The sequence below is a fragment of the Engystomops pustulosus genome, chromosome 3 (genome assembly GCF_040894005.1).
Source record: "Engystomops pustulosus chromosome 3, aEngPut4.maternal, whole genome shotgun sequence".
Classification (NCBI taxonomy): Eukaryota; Metazoa; Chordata; class Amphibia; order Anura; family Leptodactylidae; genus Engystomops; species Engystomops pustulosus.
The window spans coordinates 180,781,269-180,801,554 of record NC_092413.1 but is presented as its reverse complement, the minus strand read 5'-3'; the positions used below and the strand labels follow the sequence as shown (position 1 = coordinate 180,801,554).

The 20,286-nt window shown below is 44.3% G+C and overlaps 1 protein-coding gene across 2 annotated transcripts in view; it reads right to left on the bottom strand.

Annotated features, from left to right (window-relative positions):
* The window catches only part of CUL3 (cullin 3), a 44,555-nt gene that overhangs the window by 17,637 nt on the left and 6,632 nt on the right, over nucleotides 1-20,286 (bottom strand). For both annotated transcript variants that reach the window (XM_072143126.1, XM_072143127.1), the window contains exons 2-3: nucleotides 15,461-15,658; nucleotides 620-733 (exon numbers count right to left, since the gene is read on the bottom strand). In XM_072143126.1, coding sequence (XP_071999227.1) covers nucleotides 620-733; nucleotides 15,461-15,658 — 312 coding nt within the window. The remainder of the gene's footprint in view (nucleotides 1-619; nucleotides 734-15,460; nucleotides 15,659-20,286) is intronic.

Genomic DNA, 20,286 nt, shown 5'->3' with positions numbered 1-20,286 from the left:
CAGGATGGGCACAATGTTAGTTGTGGTGCCAGGGCACTTCAGGGGCTAGGGACCCTGTATACTGTGTGGGAAGGTGCAGGAAATTTCTGGGGATGGAGCTATTAAACACTGGTAAATGTACAGTACATCTCGTCTTTAGCACATTTCTGTAAAAGTTCATATTTCTGAGAAAATGAAAGGATTTTGGGTGCGCCTTATAGGCCGAAAAATACGGTAAGTTACCAGGGGGGCGACAGGCGCATAGATGTGCAGCTGCATGCACTGCGGAGAACCTGTAGAGAAGATCTGGGGAGAAGAGGGCACCGGAAAGAGAGTGCAAAGTTATTTTTTTTATACTCAAAATGGGGCTATTTCAGTACAAAAAATGTGCTGAAAAACTCAGCTTATACACGAGTATATGATACATTAATAGAGTGAAATACCAGGGCCAAGTGCAAGGTGCCAGAAGACATTCTAGAACGTAGATATATTATATAATGGTGACTGCAATTACTGGACTATCTCCCCATATAAGAGCACAAAGTTTCAGGTGGTTAAAGGGGTGGTCTAATCACTAATACCTTAAATCCACGCAAAAGCAGTGTGTATAGAGCAGATAGATTGTTGTGGAGACACTTACCATGTACATGAGGATATCTCGTATCATGACCATGGCGGTCTGGTGGTCGTTCCAAGCCTGATTAAGCGTCTGTAGGAAGTTATTATTTAAAGAATTTAAGACATCATCTCGAACCTAAAAGTGAAGAAAAAAAAATAGACATTAACTTCTATTACATAAAGGATTTCACTTCATTCTCATGTTACTGAGATGTACAAGGTGAATTGTAGCAGGAGAGCTCCGCTTTAATTAGCTGTGTGATGAAGATAAGGCTACATGCTGAATGAGGGACCAAGCTCAAGTCTCACAATGAACAAAAGAGGGGTCTCACAAAAAAAAAACCTTTAAAAAGTACTACTCCAATGCCCACATGATATATATCTACAGAGCAGCATCAATTGCATAGAGTTGTACATTTGATAAGGTGTTCACATACATTAAAAAAGACCCATCACAATCCCACACACATGCAGATGAAAATACCATGCTGAAGGGGCCGTTTCACTCATTCAGGGACACTTACTATTTACTTTCTAGCCCCCACGGTTGTTGGGATATCAGTCCCAGTATCTGACCACTGTAATCCTCTCTACTGTCAGAGAGGAGGCGCTAGTACAAAGGATATGTATCTTAACACAGTCCCCCTTCTCTGCTCCAGCACCTAGTGTAAAGGATTATAATGGTCGTTACTGGGAATGATATCTAAGAAACTGTGGATGTTAGAAAGACAAAAAAATGCCTGAGAATCTGTAAAGTAGACGCTACATTATGGTATGTTCATCCCTAAATGTGCGGGGCGGTAAAAGGTCCTCTTTAAGATGAAAACAAAAATCAAGTACAAAAAGACAGAAAACCACATTGAACTAGAACTAGTGGAAGGAGGATCCTACCCGCTCACCATATGGAAGGATAGATGGACACATAGTGAGGCAGCAGAGCAGTGGGGTTATTGTGTGTGGGAAGGAATCCTTTACAGGTGGGTTTAAAGGTTATGTTTGGAAGGTGGGGGACAGTCTGACACATTTTGAGATCATAGAGATACTATAGAGTATCATAGAGCATATCATAGTGTGGGGGATGCACGGGAGAAATCCTGGATACGGTTGTGAGAAGAGCGGAATGCTAATTGAGTAAATTTGGGTCCTGTGGGGAACGAAGATTATGTGTGGGACGGCATTGGCTGATTAGTTCAGAGATATATGGAGGGGACAGGTTATGGACGGCTTTGTAAGTGGTGGTTAGTATTATAAACCGACTGTTGTGCAATGGTCAACCGCGATTACTTTTAGGTTTTATGTATATTGGGATGAACAGGACATTATTTCAACAAGTTTGTTTTTATACATACCTATATATGGTTTTCATATGCCAGCTGAGCTGTATAGGCTGGGACAGGGCAGCAGAGGCATCACATCAGTAAAGCTATGCTGAAAGCAGGACACAGATGCTTCTCCTAGGCACAGCGTACCAAAGCAAAGAGGCCTCCCGGAGCAACCAGGCTGTGGCTTCAGCACAGTTTACCATCAAGACAAAGACCTGCCATTTTCATTTATACCCAAGGCTATATTCACACTGCCGTTGCCCGCCCGTACCGTACCATAGCTCACCCCCGCCCCTCTCCACAGGAAGTAGTGGCGCACGGCACCGTATTACGGTAAAAGATAGGACAGGTCCCATCTTTTTCCGGGTACAGAGCCGCACGTGTGCTGCACCATACCGCTCCCGTAGGGCGCCGTGCGCCCATTGCCGTCTATGGAGGACGTATATCGGCCGTATATACGTCCTCCATGCGGCAGTGTGAATGTAGCCTTAAAGTGTCATGTCCTTGGCTACCTGGGACTACTAAAGTGAGAAGGTATGGCCGGGGCTGGGTTATCATTGAAGCTCCTGCTCCGGGCACTGGAGAGAAGCTAAAACGATAATGAATTTCCCCTGCTACTTTCAATGATTACGTAATCTTCAGAAAGCTGAAAGATCCTTGGATTGTTAATAGGCAAGGAGCAATAAGTTACTTTGTTAAAATGTGTGCTGGCATTTAATGATAAACAAGTGGGTTGTTAGCTTTGGTCTTAAGTTGAATTTGTATGCAAGTCTGAAATTTATATTTTATGATTGTAGCTCCAGATAAAAATTTTGTGCTGTAATGAGAACAAGGATCATCAATAAAGCTTCATTACAGACACCTTACAGCTGATCATTGCAGCCTGAGACTATAGTAACATCCAGAGAGCTTCACCAGAGGTCACAGTGGGCGGAGGGGTCGTCCGTAAATCGGGTATCCTTAAAGGACAACTGTCATCAGGTCTTCGTCCTGTCACCACTAACTGTTGGAGCAGCTCACAAGGATCCATCACAGCCTTTGATGCTTTAATTGAATGCATAATCTAAAAATCATATTCCCCCCCCCCTGTTCCCCCTCCTCATGTCTGTGTGTAATGTATAGTAAAGCATTGCTAGTGCTTTATCTGCTGACATGCTGTGTTCTACTATACACATGTGTGATACACAGACATCAGCTACATAAGTAGTGATTAGGATTAACAGCATGATGGGGTATTACAATTGCTACTGGATGCACTCATGTGTATGTGTGTATCTCAGGCTGCATGGTGCGCCAGCACCAGGAGTGTCACATCATTATACAGGCTGTCAGTCATGTGTATAGGAGTATGTTATACACACACAGGCTGCAGGGGGCGCCAGGACCAGGAAGCACATAGAGGAGCCAGCACCAGGAGTGTCACATCATTATACAGGCTGTCAGTCATGTGTATAGGAGTATGTTATACACACACAGGCTGCAGGGGGCGCCAGGACCAGGAAGCACATAGAGGAGCCATTACACCATTATACCTCACACCATTATACAGACTGTCAGTCATGTGTATAGGAGTATCTCATACACACAGGCTGCAGGGGGCGCCAGCACCAGCAAGCACATGGAGTAGCCATTAAACCATTATACCTCACACCATTATACAGGCTGTCAGTCATTTGTATAGGAGTATCTCATACACACACAGGCTGCAGGGGGCGCCAGCACCAGGAAGCACATGAAGGAGCCATTACACCATTATACATCACATCATTATACAGGCTGTCAGTCAAGCACTGGGGGTGTGGCTGTGCCTCTCACTCATGAATACGTTGGACAGGTGAATATGATAATGACTCATTGGACATCTCACAGGTCATTGGCATATAGCTTTATTACCTGATTGCTTAAGTTAACAGGTATATAGAGGGACAATGCTTTCTAATGGCAGTTTATGAAAATATATTTAGTTTCGGGGGTTAATTTGCCTGACAGGTTCTTTTAACAATAAAGCTTAACGGCAGATACCTTTGATAACTGTTACAGCTGTTTACTGTAGCCTAAGGGTGATGCCACACATGGTGTTTTCAGCAGGTTAAAATGCATGCGTTTTTGACCGTTTACCATGTGTTTGGCTGCCTACAACCTGATTACCTATTAAGATAATGGACAAACTGGCAAAAACAGATGAGTTTTAAACAGACTGAAAACGCATGCTCAAAAACTGACCAAAAACTCCACGTGTGGCATCACCCTGGGGCTAAAGTACAGTAAAATTGCCAATTACCAGAGGTCCGTTTGTAACTAGGTGTCATCAGTAAGTCAGGGGTTCAGTAAGTAGGGAACCGCCTGTATATATCATGAAATAATAAACTGTCACTACCAAGTACAATTTGTTAAACAGAAAACAAGCCCTCGCACAGCTCTTTACATGGGAGAAAAAAAGTCAGATTTTTAAAGTTGGGGAGTGAAAAATAGAAAAAAAACGAAAAAAGGGGCCAAATCGTTAAGTGGATAAATTTAGATTTTATCCATTTCAAAATGATTTAACCCCCTCCCACACCTTAATGTCATTCTACGTCATAGAATGCGGGTAGATCCCAAAACCTTGACGTAGAATCAAGTCATGGCGATCACCTGGGCTCAGAAGAGGAGCCTGTGCGATCACCGCGGGATCCAGTAACAGCCTATTTAACCTTACAAATGCCGCGGTCATAGTGCGACGATTGGGACCCTCCTTTTTTTCAAGTGAAATTAAAAAAAACAAAAAAAAAAACAAAACATTAGGTATCACAACGTCTGTAACAAACCGTACAATAAAATAAAAGTTGTCACTGAACCCGTATGCATTCTGTCTCACATTGACAAAAATCTGATAGAGCGCAAGTTACATTTACCCAAACATTATACCAAGAAAAAGTACAGCTTGTCCCCCAAAAAATACGCTCTAAAAAAGCTTTGTAAACCAAAAAAAATATTAAATGTTAAGCCCATTGTTACATGACGATGCAAAAACCAAGCTAACAAGTTAACCATTAAAAAGCCATAATAAATGGGGTATTGCCATAATCGTGATGACCGACAGAATAAAGCTAACACATCATTTTTATGGTATGGTAATAGACCGGGGAAAAAAAAATGCTGAAAAACCATAAATAAGAGTGAATTATTTTTTTTAACCACCACCAATCTGATTATTAGCTATTGAACGCCCCGTAAATGATGTACCTGAAAAAAAAAAAAAAAATAATCCCCCATATGTCCAAATTACAAAAAAATTTTTAAAATTATAGCCTGTAAAATGTGACAGTGCGGCCATTCTAGGCATACTACCGAACGTTTGGCCGCTCAGTTCAGCTGACGATGAAAATCTAAGCCAGACCGCGACTCTGCGGTCATGTCACCTATTTGCTTTCTTGTCTTGTCTATATGTTTGCTCTACTTCACTTATTGTTAAAAACTGTTATATAAATAAAAAATTATTTTTTTAAAAAAGTGACAGTGCAGATCTGCTCTGAATGGCGCTGCTTCTGTCCTATGCCCGGCCGTGTGCCCATACAGCAGTCACCACCACATATGGGGCATCCTCATACTCAGGAGAAATTGGGTATCAAACTGTGGAGTTTTTCGTCATTTAATACTTTGTGACAGTTTAATTTTTAGCCAAAATTAATATATTGTCTACAAAAAAAAAATTTTACAGTTTGTAAATTACATTTCGTTTTAACCCCTGTGAAACATCTAAAGGGTTAACACCCTTCTTCAAGTAGATTTTTCACACATTGAAGGGTTCAGATTGTAAGATGACAATTTACGGGGTTTTTCTTCTATTTAGGTCTCTCAAAGTCACTTAAACCTGAGCAGGTGCTTCTAAATGAGGGTTTTGGTGATTTTCATAAAAATGAGAAAAATTGCAACCAAAATTCTGAACCTCGTAAAAACCGAAAAAAGAAAGAATGCATAAAACCCTATGCCAATATAAAGCAGACATTTGGGAAAGGTTAGTTATACGTTGGGTGCTATGACTATCTGCCTGGAAGCAGAAAAATGTGGACTTTGAAAATGAATAATTTTTAGAAATTTTTGCTAAGTTTCCATTTTTTTTCATAACCAAACACAAAAAGATATCAAAATGTTTCTTTTATTTTGAAGTACAATGTGTGACCAGAAAATAATCTCAAAATCCCCTGGATATGTTAAAACGTAACAAAGTTATAACCTCCTATAATGACACAGGGCAGATTCTAAAAATCAGGCCTGGTCCTAAGGCTCTAAAATGGCTTGGTGCAGAAGGGGTTAAACACCTGTAATCTGTGTCAGCAGTGGATGGTCGCCACCTTATGGAGAGAAAACTAGTTATATGTATAGGGCTGAGCCCATGAGCCTCTTCCTAACACCAGTACCAGCACCAGGAAATGCAGGTACAAGGGGTGACAAACCTGGCCGATTCTTCCATAAACATCCTCACACCGGACCATGGTGGGGTCTGTATTGCGGCTCAGCTGTATAGAGATGAATGGCGCATAGCTGCAATACCACACACTACCCATGGGCAGGAGAGGAGATGTATTTGGAAGGCAGCACTCAAGATTTTCAACCGCAGACAGCCCTTTAAAAGGGCATATACCACCTGGATGAAGGACTGTATGCAAATGAGCCTGAGTTCATGGGCTCCAGGTGGTAATGGAGCCTGGAGCCCCTCAGGCTTATTTGCAGATTCCTTTTACAATAAGTTCTTTATTCCACCATACATGGAATCGCCTGCCAGATGATCCTCCGGGAAGTCACAGTCCTATACACGACCTCTGAACTTGAATACAATTGGTTTGCTAGACTATATACTGTACATGATGACAACCCACTCAGTATTAGCTCCCAGTGCACAGCGCTGTACAGATATCCCAGGGGCAAAAATGATAAGCATCTTTTATTCTGCACACGATTCTAGCGGATCTGTCAGCACATACTCCTGCAAGCCAAAATGACATGGATATCAAAGAAATGCCCACCAGGAGACTGCTAGTGCCATCATCCAGGGCAGGGGGTAGATGGAAGCAGCTGGGAAGTATTGAATACAGAAAACCAAGGAAACTGCAGAAAAGAGGGATTTCATGCTGCTATTACCAATTCACAGCATCAGCATTTCTGTTATCTCACAGTAAAGCTGAAAACCCCAAACAATCTGCTCAGCCATCAGAGGAGCCGCCATCTCCTGTAACGCCTCATCTCAGACAAGCGGAGTATAAATGTGCCAGGCCAAAAATGCAGTGTAATTGTTATCAAATATTTTTAGGAAATCTAATAACAAAATCCCAAATAATCTTCTTATATTTGTTATCCATGGATTCCTTCCTTCTAATATCAACAATTATGTTAATGATAGATAGTGTTACCGGAGCCACTCAATGCTGCAGATTCACAAGCTGTTACAATGAACCCAACATGTCTCACCCAACCCCCTGCTCTCTCTCCTCCCTCTGCCTGTATAATCTAGCAGCAGCAGGAAGTGCAGGGGGAGGGGAAACCTGCTCTGCTCAGTGTAGCAGCCTGTGATGTGCAGCACAGAGAGGCTCTGGTAACGACCACACAGCTTTATGGCTCATTCTAATCTGAATCTGTCCCTGGTTTATCATGTTTGATTTTGATGGTAGATTTCCTTTTACACCAGAATAAGATGCAAAACATTCTCCCAATGGGCTCATTTTGGAATGGTGAAGGATGAACCACATGTCCAAAAACTGTCCTCTTCCACATTACGTTACGTTGTATTCACTCCATGACATTTTCTCACAGCCTTGTGGACGTACAGGAAAGAACAAGCCGAGTAATAAAACACCTGAGGTCAAGTTCCTTATTCATTTTGGAGTCAGCGAGAGCAGAGCCAGACAACAAGCAGCGGCCCCGTATAACTCTGCGGGAATGAGCCTGAAGCTATTGTGTGTACCTTCACTTACAGCTGCCTAAACCGAAATAACCTGTGTTTACCCAATTTCACAGCATAACGACAGATCATTCATCAGGAGAGCTGTCACATTACCCTGAGCCACCACCACAGCCACAAACACTGATACATTATGGTGTGCAGTAAACAAGATAAAAGAGCCTGCCCAGGAATTCTAATGGATCACCTATCTACAGGATAGGGTATAAATATAAGACACACTCCACACTGCTCAGCTATTATACCTTTCATTAAAGGGGTTGTCCAGGGGTATAAAAAAAATTGGCTGCTTTCTTTTAAACACAGCACCAGAGGTCGCACTAACATTTTTCCAGAAGGGTAAAAATACTCCTCTCACCATTTTTGAGGAGTATTTTTACCCGAGGAGGAGTATGAAAATTTCGGTAGCACACTGCGCACACACTACACTACACTCACACACTGCGCACACAGCACACACTACACTCACACACTGCGCACACAGCACACACTACACTCACACACTGCGCACACACACTACACGCGCACACAGCACACACTACACACTACACTCACAGCACACACTACACTCACACACTGCGCACACAGCACACACTACACACACACACTGCGCACACAGCACACACTACACACACACTGCGCACACAGCACACACTACACTCACACACTGCGCACACAGCACACACTACACTCACACACTGCGCACACAGCACACACTACACACTACACTCACAGCACACACTACACACACACACTGCGCACACAGCACACACTACACACACACACTGCGCACACAGCACACACTACACTCACACACAGCACACACTACACTCACACACAGCACACACAGCACACACTACACTCACACACTGCGCACACAGCACACACTACACTCACACACTGCGCACACAGCACACACTACACTCACACACTGCGCACACAGCACACACTACACTCACACACTGCGCACACAGCACACACTACACTCACACACTGCGCACACAGCACACACTACACTCACACACTGCGCACACAGCACACACTACACTCACACACTGCGCACACAGCACACACTGCGCACACAGCACACACTACTCTCACACACTGCGCACACAGCACACACTACACTCACACTGCGCACACAGCACACACTACACTCACACAGCACACACTGCGCACACAGCACACACTACACACTGCGCACACAGCACACACTACACTCACACACTGCGCACACAGCACACACTACACTCACACACTGCGCACACAGCACACACTACACTCACACACTGCGCACACAGCACACACACTGCGCACACAGCACACACACTGCGCACACAGCACACACTACACAGCACATACACAGAACACTACACTGCACTGCACACACAGAACACTACACTGCACACACAGAACACTACACTGCACACACAGAACATTACACTGCACACACAGAACATTACACTGCACACACAGAACATTACACTGCACACACAGAACATTACACTGCACACACAGAACATTACACTACACTGCACACACAGAACATTACACTACACTGCACACACAGAACATTACACTACACTGCACACACAGAACATTACACTACACTGCACACACAGAACATTACACTACACTGCACACACAGAACACTACACTGCACACACAGAACACTACACTGCACACACAGAACACTACACTGCACACACAGAACACTACACTGCACACACAGAACACTACACTGCACACACAGAACACTACACTGCACACACAGAACACTACACTGCACACACAGAACACTACACTACACACACAGAACACTACACTACACACACAGAACACTACACTGCACACACAGAACACTACACTGCACACACAGAACACTACACTGCACACACAGAACACTACACTGCACACACAGAACACTACACTGCACACACAGAACACTACACTACACACACAGAACACTACACTGCACACACAGAACACTACACTGCACACACAGAACACTACACTGCACACACAGAACACTACACTGCACACACAGAACACTACACTGCACACACAGAACACTACACTGCACACACAGAACACTACACTACACACACAGAACACTACACTACACACACAGAACACTACACTACACACACTACACTACACACACAGAACACTACACTACACACACAGAACATTACACTACACTGCACACACAGAACATTACCCTACACTGCACACACAGAACACTACACTACACTGCACACACAGAACATTACACCACACTGCACACACAGAACACTACACTACACTGCACACACAGAACACTACACTACACTGCACACACAGAACACTACACTACACTGCACACACAGAACACTACACTACACTGCACACACAGAACACTACACTACACTGCACACACAGAACACTACACTACACTGCACACACAGAACACTACACTACACTGCACACACAGAACACTACACTACACTGCACACACAGAACACTACACTATACTGCACACACAGAACACTACACTGCACACACAGAACACTACACTACACTGCACACACAGAACACTACACCTACAATCACACACTCACCCGTCCGGATCTGCGGGCACGTAGAGATGGAGCAGGACAGGGAGCAGCAGCCCCGCTGTCCACAGGTATCGCGGGGCCTGCGCTCTCGCTCCGGAGCGCTGCTGACACAGATCACTGTGTCAAGTGTCGCGCTGAGCGGTCCGGCGCACGCTGTGATCGCGCGACATTTACCTCTTTTGCAGCGCGCGCCGGGTCGCTCAGCCTGCGCGCTGCAAGGAATAATTGCCAAGCGTAACTTTACGCATGGCAATTATTTTGGGGGGTAATGGCGCCTCATCACGCGTCTATGACGCGTGGTGAGGCGTTAATGCGACCTCTGCACAGCACCACACCTGACCATGGTTTGTGGCAATATTGCAGGTCATCTGTATAGAGATGATTGGAGCTCAGGTGTAATAGCACACACTACCCATGGGCAGGAGAGGAGTTTTTGGTAGAAAGCAGCCATTAAATCAATGTTCATGAATCTCCGCAGCTAGATCCCTGGTGACCAGCCATTACACATGTTTTTGCCATTTTGTCCATCAGGCTTACCTTATGTCTCTTAGCGATTCCCCCTCCTGGGGCGTACAACTGATGCCAGTGTAAACAAACTCTTTATTGAGCTTTTTTTGGAAAAAAGCAGTCATGTTTTTCAACCTCCGGACAACCCCTTTACCAGCATGTACAGAACCAGAAGCATTTGTCCCCATGCTCTATACTGCCAGGCCAAAGCCGATCATACGGTAGATAACAGAGAGGGGTCAGCCCCCGCCTCACCGATATCTGGATGAGCCATAAACAAGGCAATTGTTTTACTGTTTCCACTGATGGATCTTTCTTACAACATGACTACAGTTTTATCACATTTTCAGAACATTGGATCTATAGCTACGGAGCCGCTGACCTTCCCTTGTACGTTGTTATATAGTAGAATTGTATCCATATATGACCCGTATACTTACTGTGGACAAATACCATAAAAGCGGCGTCACATAACTCACAAATATTTTGAGCGGGGACAAAACAGTGAATTTTTTCAGTGAGTGGAAGCCTGCAGCGTGACCGGGCGAGCTTCACCCGAAAGACTGGCAATACGGCATTGCAGGCAATACTTGCTGTATTGTACAAATCCACTTACTGTACATCAAAGTACACGGGCCACCGGCGAGCCAGGGCCTTATATGGACATCATATCACGTCCCAACCATTGATGGACACGGCCCAGGATGACTTTCTAATGCAAGGTGAGTGGTTGATGCCAGCAATGCATATACACTACCTGTAATATGGCTTTACGGGATGGGTCACTCCCAGCTCTATTCACATGGACTATATGTATTGCTATTTACATGAACATACACTCACCGGCCACTTTATTAGGTACACCTGTCCAACTGCTCATTAACACTTAATTTCTAATCAGCCAATCACATGGCGGCAACTCAGTGCATTTAGGCATGTAGACATGGTCAAGACAATGTCCTGCAGTTCAAACCGAGCATCAGTATGGGGAAGAAAGGTGATTTGAGGCCTTTGAACGTGGCATGGTTGTTGGTGCCAGAAGGGCTGGTCTGAGTATTTCAGAAACTGCTGATCTACTGGGATTTTCACGCACAACCATCTCTAGGGTTTACAGAGAATGATCCGAAAAAGAAAAAATATCCAGTGAGCGGCAGTTCTGTGGGCGGAAATGCCTTGTTGATGCCAGAGGTCAGAGGAGAATGGGCAGACTGGTTCGTGCTGATAGAAAGGCAACAGTGACTCAAATTGCCACCCGTTACAACCAAGGTAAGCAGAAGAGCATCTCTGAACGCACAGTACGTCGAACTTTGAGGCAGATGGGCTACAGCAGCAGAAGACCACACCGGGTGCCACTCCTTTCAGCTAAGAACAGGAAACTGAGGCTACAATTTGCACAAGCTCATCGAAATTGGACAGTAGAAGATTGGAAAAACGTTGCCTGGTCTGATGAGTCTCGATTTCTGCTGCGACTTTCGGATGGTAGGGTCAGAATTTGGCGTCAACAACATGAAAGCATGGATCCATCCTGCCTTGTATCAACGGTTCAGGCTGGTGGTGGTGTCATGGTGTGGGGAATATTTTCTTGGCACTCTTTGGGCCCCTTGGTACCAATTGAGCATCGTTGCAACGTCACAGCCTACCTGAGTATTGTTGCTGACCATGTCCATCCCTTTATGACCACAATGTACCCAACATCTGATGGCTACTTTCAGCAGGATAATGCGCCATGTCATAAAGCTGGAATCATCTCAGACTGGTTTCTTGAACATGACAATGAGGTCACTGTACTCAAATGGCCTCCACAGTCACCAGATCTCAATCCAATAGAGCATCTTTGGGATGTGGTGGAACTGGAGATTCGCATCATGGATGTGCAGCCGACAAATCTGCGGCAACTGTGTGATGCCATCATGTCAATATGGACCAAAATCTCTGAGGAATGCTTCCAGCACCTTGTTGAATCTATGCCACGAAGAATTGAGGCAGTTCTGAAGGCAAAAGGGGGTCCAACCCATTACTAGCATGGTGTACCTAATAAAGTGGCCGGTGAGTATGTGGAACATGATCATAACGGGAAATAGCATCTCTGGCACAGCATGCCTATTTATGTATTACATGCTCTCTCATTCACATTAATGGCCAACACGTAACACCTCCGTTCACCAGCAGGGGTCCCTGCATGGGTGGCTACAGTCCCAGCACATGGTGCTATTTCACATTTCAGGTCCCTGCTACCCTCTCTGTTCTTGTTCTTCCTTAGATGAGAGTTCTCAGTTGTTGTTGTCTAATTTAGTTAGCCAATAAAAAGGTGACAATTCTTTATTTATTGACAGACAAATGGCAGGAAATATCCAGGGATATTGCAGAAAAAAAACATTGCCTCTTATGGCTACCTTGTAAGACGGCCCTTTTAAAATCAGGCTCGACTTTCATGAAGCAAGATTAAAGCCAAACCAGCATATCTATTCCAGAAGGAACAAATTCCCCAACACCTTATCTCATCCTGGAGACCGGATCTACACATTTCTCAGAATCCCCCAGTGGAGCATCAATGGCTGCAAGTCTCCACACAGAAGAGCTTATACTACCTGACCCTAGTCAAAAGCCTCTCACCAAGCGGAACCGGATCCCTGCACTGCACTGACAAGATAAAGTCAGACATATACTGGTTTACTTTAGAGGGTTATTCCCATTTCAGCAAATAAATGTTATTGTTTGAATAATGAAAAGTTATACAAATTTCATTATTCAAATTTGCTGTCATTCTATAGGCAACTCATTGTTTATTTCAGGTGGAGAGAAATCTGACCATGGTCACACAGGTGCACGGCTCATAACTACACGCTATGATATAAAAGGGCTTTTCCTCCCACAAAGACAAGTTTCTTATACGTTCTCAGCGTAACACAATAACACATTCTCTAATTCACTGTTATGAACAAAAATGCAGCATCTCACAGATAAAAGTCCAACCTGTCTATCAGTCCTAGTGTACACAAATTCAGTTTCTCCTACACACGGCCCTGTTAGGGTCGGGCAGCCATCTTGGATGAGATTGTGGAGCCGAGTTTCTGTCTGTCTCTGCTGTGTGGCTGTGGCCCCGCCCACAGCAGGGAGCACAGAGACACTCACTGATTCACTTCCTGCCATCACATGGTGAAGAGAGAGCTAACTACAAGGAGATAAGTGAACCGGGGGGGCAGGGGAATGTGAGAAGTAGTAGAGCTGTGTCTCATGATCTGTGAGATGTAGTACAGTTGTCTGTGTAATAGGCATCTCATCATCTTTGATTGTCACATCTCTCCTATGTGTCAGTGTGTTAGTACAATTTCAGAAGCCAGATGAAAGTGTATATACACCTACACCCTGATAATCTAACCACATTGTCACCCCACAGAAATAGATGGATAATACAGTCAGGTGTCTGCTTAGAGAGGCCCCGTCCACACCCTGGGATTTTACACTGAGCAGCATAGAGAGTGATAGGAGCTAAAACAACAATAAAACTCAAAACTTAACAATAAACTGTAAAATTGTAAAGTAAGGGGTTAAAATGATCTTTATTGTGTTAACATCACTAGGGGAATGAGATGCTAGAATTTTCTTTCGTGGGAAAACCCCTTTAGTGAGCTGTCCACTTTCGTGTCCATCATAAGACCATGGTCAGATTTCAGTCCATTGGAAGTAAAAACAGAAGCTTTCTATAGAATGACAGCAAGCAGAATCCAGAAAACCTTGAGGAATTGATACAGAAAGTATATTGGAAACATTTATAATTTTTCATCATACTAACAATAACATTAATTTTCCAAAATGGAAATACCCCTTTAATCCCACAGCATGTCATTAGGCTTCACGAAGTCATGGTTGGTGCCAAGGGTGCTGCCTTTCAATATAGTTAGAAAGGCAATGTTTTCCTTGTTCCATATTGGGAAACGTAATGGAATATATCAAAGAATCCCCCAGTGGAGCATCAATGGCTGTAAGTCTCCACATGCCTGCAAGGTGGCCTTAATTGGCAAAGTCTCTGTAAAGTGGGATTTGACTTCCTGACCCGAGGAAATATCCAGCCAGCCAACCACAGGAAACGGCAGGACACTGCTAACTGTTGATTGGATAAGCAGCCATTTCCTGTGTATCTAGAGGAACCAGGAAGTACAGTCCATGAGGGTATGAGACAGCACCAGAACCTGCTATTTTATGGTTTTAACCAATTAAGGAGTAGTTGTAAAAAAATTATTGCACTGGCCAACCTATCTGGACACTTTTTAGAGAGCAGGGTCAGTGTCCGAAGAGAAACACTCCTGAAACACTTTACCAGATCCAAGAACCTTACCCAATTCATGCAGAAATACCTCAAGGAATTTGCAGCTATTGCTGTGGACACAAATCCATTAGTCTGATTAGGGCTCAGCCCGGAGTACACTGAATATTAACTGGATTCCTTCACACAGACACAGACACATACATAGGGGCGAGATGGAAGCGCTCGCCCTGGTTACCTTATTTATGAGATGTTCCGTCACTACTTCTCTAAGTCCCGTGTATAGTTTCTCTCCATGTTTATGCAGCACCATAGTATAGGCATTTCTATATAGTTCTTCAAAACTCAGTCCACTGTTGTTCTTGCGCTGAATTTCTTGAATTGCGTTCTTTAGCAAATCCCATATGCTATTCACATACTTTTCATCCATAGTCATCTGTAACAGACAAGAGAAAATAGTCAATAATCAAGACTGGAAACACTTAAATACGTCAAGAGAACCCAAGAAAATATTACATTTCAGGAAGCCCAAGCACCTTGTCTACACTGGATATAGGTGAATAGATGGATCCATACACAGCATACATTGCGTTACAGCAGGGCTAGGCTTGCGTCCAGCCCAGTGTCACCATACAAGTGTATGCAATCACTAAGTGGCAGAATGGAAACAACTATAGGAGCCCCTGAGGGCCCAGGCACATGAGCCCCATCCGTGCTTGTAACAGAGGGGACTGGAATTACACAGCGAGCCATTGGGGGAGATTTATCATTAGATATTGTATGACCGTGGCTTAGGCAGAGAGATAAATGTGGCACATGAAGTGATGAAGCCTTCAGGGGATCTGTAACTTTTGTTATTGAATAAAAAGTTCTTTAGTATTTCTTACAACACTGGATTGCATTTGCACCTAAATTTGCAACTTTTTGATGCAGATGATAAATCTGAAGTTTTGCGAATTAAAGAGTGGAGTGCAAAGGCCGTACTAACATTTTTCCAGAGGGGTAATATTTTTGAGGAGTATTTTTAGCCGATGAGTAGTATGACATTTTCAGTAATAGAATATAGTGTTAATAGACAGATATTTACACAAGGAAATCATCACTGCCCCTGTTTTCTGTCACCAGGGGACTCATTTTCACTAAAGACAGGCTGCAGAATCCCATTACAGCTGCATCGCAAATGTGTCTTTCTGCCTTCTCTGGGCATTTACATTATAATATAAATGTGTGTTTTAAGCTACCTGGCTTCCCGATACAATCCTCTGGGGAGTTCCAGGGGTTGTTTTGGTGTGGATGCATTTAAAAAAAATATATATATAATGAATAAAAGAAAACATGCAACTTCTCTGTGCTGCTCACTCTCCTTCTCTCAGCCCCCACCTTTGTGCTCCTGTACAGCTTCTCTCTCTCCCCCACTGTCAGCTCACCAGGTTGTGAGCTCTGTCCCTGTGTGAGTAAAGGAGCAGGAGGGAGGAGCTGTGCAGTAGCAGAAAGTGGGGGCTGAGAGCTGATGAGTGAGTGAGCAGCAGACAAGTCGCATGTTTTTTGTAATGCATCCAAACCAAAATATACCCTGGGACTCACACAGGATTCTGGCAGCCAGGAAGGTTTAAATACACAATTATATTAATGCAAATTCTCTGAAAAGGCAAAATGGCATCCAATAGAGACAGACAATAATAGTATTTTTACATCATGCAATAAATAAAAAGTGCTCAACCTTTTTTTTTTCTGTTTCCTCAGAAATTTCAACCTACAGAGTGAACCATGGCTGACGCTGCTGAACCCAGTCTGGGCAATAATTGGCGCCTACGACCCCTCCTGGGCCAGACTGTGGTCCACACAGGCCCACCAGGTTAGACTGACTGAAAATGATGACCCACCCCCACCTGACCAGACTATGACCTTTTGTGTTGTTAAATTTGCATCTTGAAATAATCCAATTTATTTAGGAGTGGGAGTAATTTTTTGTACTTTATTTTTTTATTTATTCATAAAATAACCTATTCAAACATCCATGACGCTTGTACAGGCATCAAAGCAACCTCTGTAGGAGTGGGTGGACAAAAGTTGCAAAAAGGTCATCAATAAGGTGCAAATTGTAAGTTGCAACAACTGAATGATGTTTATAGGCAAGAAAATTGATTCCATACACCCCCCCCCATTACTCAATGAGTTCATTAAGACATGAATATTTTTCATGAAAATCACTAGAGGCGTCTGTGAGAAATGACCATTTCAAATCTACAAGTCACCGATAAAAAAACATGCACAGCATCTGAGTGCGGTGTGTTTGTTGCTAACAATTGTGTTTTTTTTTTTTAAATAAAAATCTTATGCAAAACCCCGATATAACTCTGAAAGGGCACCAAGTAGTTTGGTTCTCCTACAGGATAATACGCAGATATAAGAGCGGATGATAAGACATGTAAATGAATGAGAGTGGAGTCGGGGATGTGTGGGCACGGTGGCATGCACTTCCCTCCCCGCAGCGCTCTGCAATTCGTAAAACTCATCAGAACAGATGGCTCCTTCCCATTCACAGGCAGCAATCTTATCCACAATATCTTGTATGAGACACATTGTACAAACCCAAGCTGGCAGAAACCTGCACTGCAACATTCACAAATCCGTCTGCCCAACACATCTTAGCTACGTGTCTAGGATGGTGGAATGGGAAGAGGCTTCATTACATCTTCTATTACATTTACACCCACTGTTTTTGGTAGATTCTGGACAAACCCTTTAAATCACACACAAACCAATCACACAGTGCACCAAGAACAAAACGGATTTTGTTACAAAACAATGGAAGAGTCAACCCTGACCAGGACCGTCTATTATTGTATATGAGCTCAATGGACATTTGGATAGTTTTTTCTAATCATATTCTGGCAGAAATTTCTCCAATCCCTCAACCAGACTTTATCCCACTAAAACATGGTAGGGTATGAAATGTCCGTAGAATTCCTTTTGTGAAATCTCGCCCATTTACTTATAAGAAATCTCCTCCAAAGTCGCATGAAGATGATCAGAGAAGATTTTGAATGAGAAGAGTCAAGTTTAGAGACTATAGAGTAGCACTTCAGACGCCCCCATCTTCAGACGTCTAGTAGCATAGCGAGTCACTTACCAAGGAGACACTTGGGTAAAGAGGTTACATGGAGAGTACATAAATATATCAGCATTACTCAATGCGTCTCTGTTCTACCACTGCCAAGGACTATCTATTACAGCACATACGGAGCCCAGAGGAGCAGAGAAGATTATCATTGTTGCCCAACGAGGATCAATACTGACTACTAAAGGAGGGGGCAGATGCAGTGATCGCTTCAGTACTTGTATGTCTAGAGCCATCATATGTGTATGGCTTAATACCAAATTAAGTTATTAGGCTTTTATCATCTTGGCCGAAAGTCAGAAAACCCTCTGGAAACGGACGATTTTTTAACTCATAAGAGTCATCCAGTTTTGATTATTTTACAGTTCATTTATATAAAATTATACATTGTGCCCAAATGCTTCCGCTTCCTTTTTATGCATTGAAAGCGATCTGTTTCTAGAGCTCCTGTGTCTCCATGGTAACAGACTACAAACAAATCTTGTGCAGTCTGATCCTGCAGCTAAACTCCCTTGCTGTTGGCAGGAAATCATGAAATTTAAGAACTGCAGGAATAGACTTCACAGAACTAATTTGCTACCTATTACGAGGGGAACGCGCTGGGCGCACAGGAGCCGGAGGGGAACGCGCTGGGCGCACAGGAGCCGGATGGGGAACGCGCTGGGCGCACAGGAGCCGGAGGGGAACGCGCTGGGCGCACAGGAGCCGGAGGGGAACGCGCTGGGCGCACAGGAGCCGGAGGGGAACGCGCTGGGCGCACAGGAGCCGGAGGGGAACGCGCTGGGCGCACAGGAGCCGGAGGGGAACGCGCTGGGCGCACAGGAGCCGGAGGGGAACGCGCTGGGCGCACAGGAGCCGGAGGGGAACGCGCTGGGCGCACAGGAGCCGGAGGGGAACGCGCTGGGCGCACAGGAGCCGGAGGGGAACGCGCTGGGCGCACAGGAGCCGGAGGGGAACGCGCTGGGCGCACAGGAGCCGGAGGGGAACGCGCTGGGCGCACAGGAGCCGGAGGGGAACGCGCTGGGCGCACAGGAGCCGGAGGGGAACGCGCTGGGCGCACAGGAGCCGGAGGGGAACGCGCTGGGCGCACAGGAGCCGGAGGGGAACGCGCTGGGCGCACAGGAGCCGGAGGGGAACGCGCTGGCCTACATGCACTCGTGTTCGGTAAGTCCTGAGGTCCACTCAGACACCAATAACAGCAACTGAGAGCCACAAAAAAAACACACAGGAATAGGACCTGCTTCGAGTTGTGCGACACACAGCTGGCATGCAGATATGCATGGGTGACTCCACAGAAATATAATGTTCATGAGCACAAGGCTAAGTAAGATAACTTACTAATGCAAAAGTTTACCATTTGTGAATAGGTTTTTTTTAGTAAATGTATCATGAGCACTGGATAAAATCCATTCCCTCCAGAATATTCATACATTGTATTTGCATGTAGCCGCAACTAAACATCAGATTTGCCAATTCAGATTTTATATGAAATACATCAAACTGCGCAGCTGCAAATAACATGAATAGAGAATTCATGTTGCAGGGTCCCAGTGAGTATAAAGGGTCTGCAGAACATGGAAGGGGCTACTAAATCATGGCTATATACATAGAACTGTGTGTAAAACTAAAGAGCCAGGCTTTGTAAGAACACTACGTATCCACAAATACACATATTTCTAAGCCTATGCTGCAAAAAAACGCCCAGGTCATAGTGACTCATGAAAAACTGTATTTATCTGTGAGAACTAATACACTACTAAGGCCAGAAGATAAATCCTGGTAAAGATGGAAGTCTGCAGCATATGCTAGGGGAAGCATTGTACATCTCATTATATTCCCTCTGACAAATATAAAACATGCAAAAATCATGTGCGTGAAACAGACAACGTCTCATGAACATTTGTGATTAGGCAAATCAAGACAACTACCAAGAAAATGAAGTA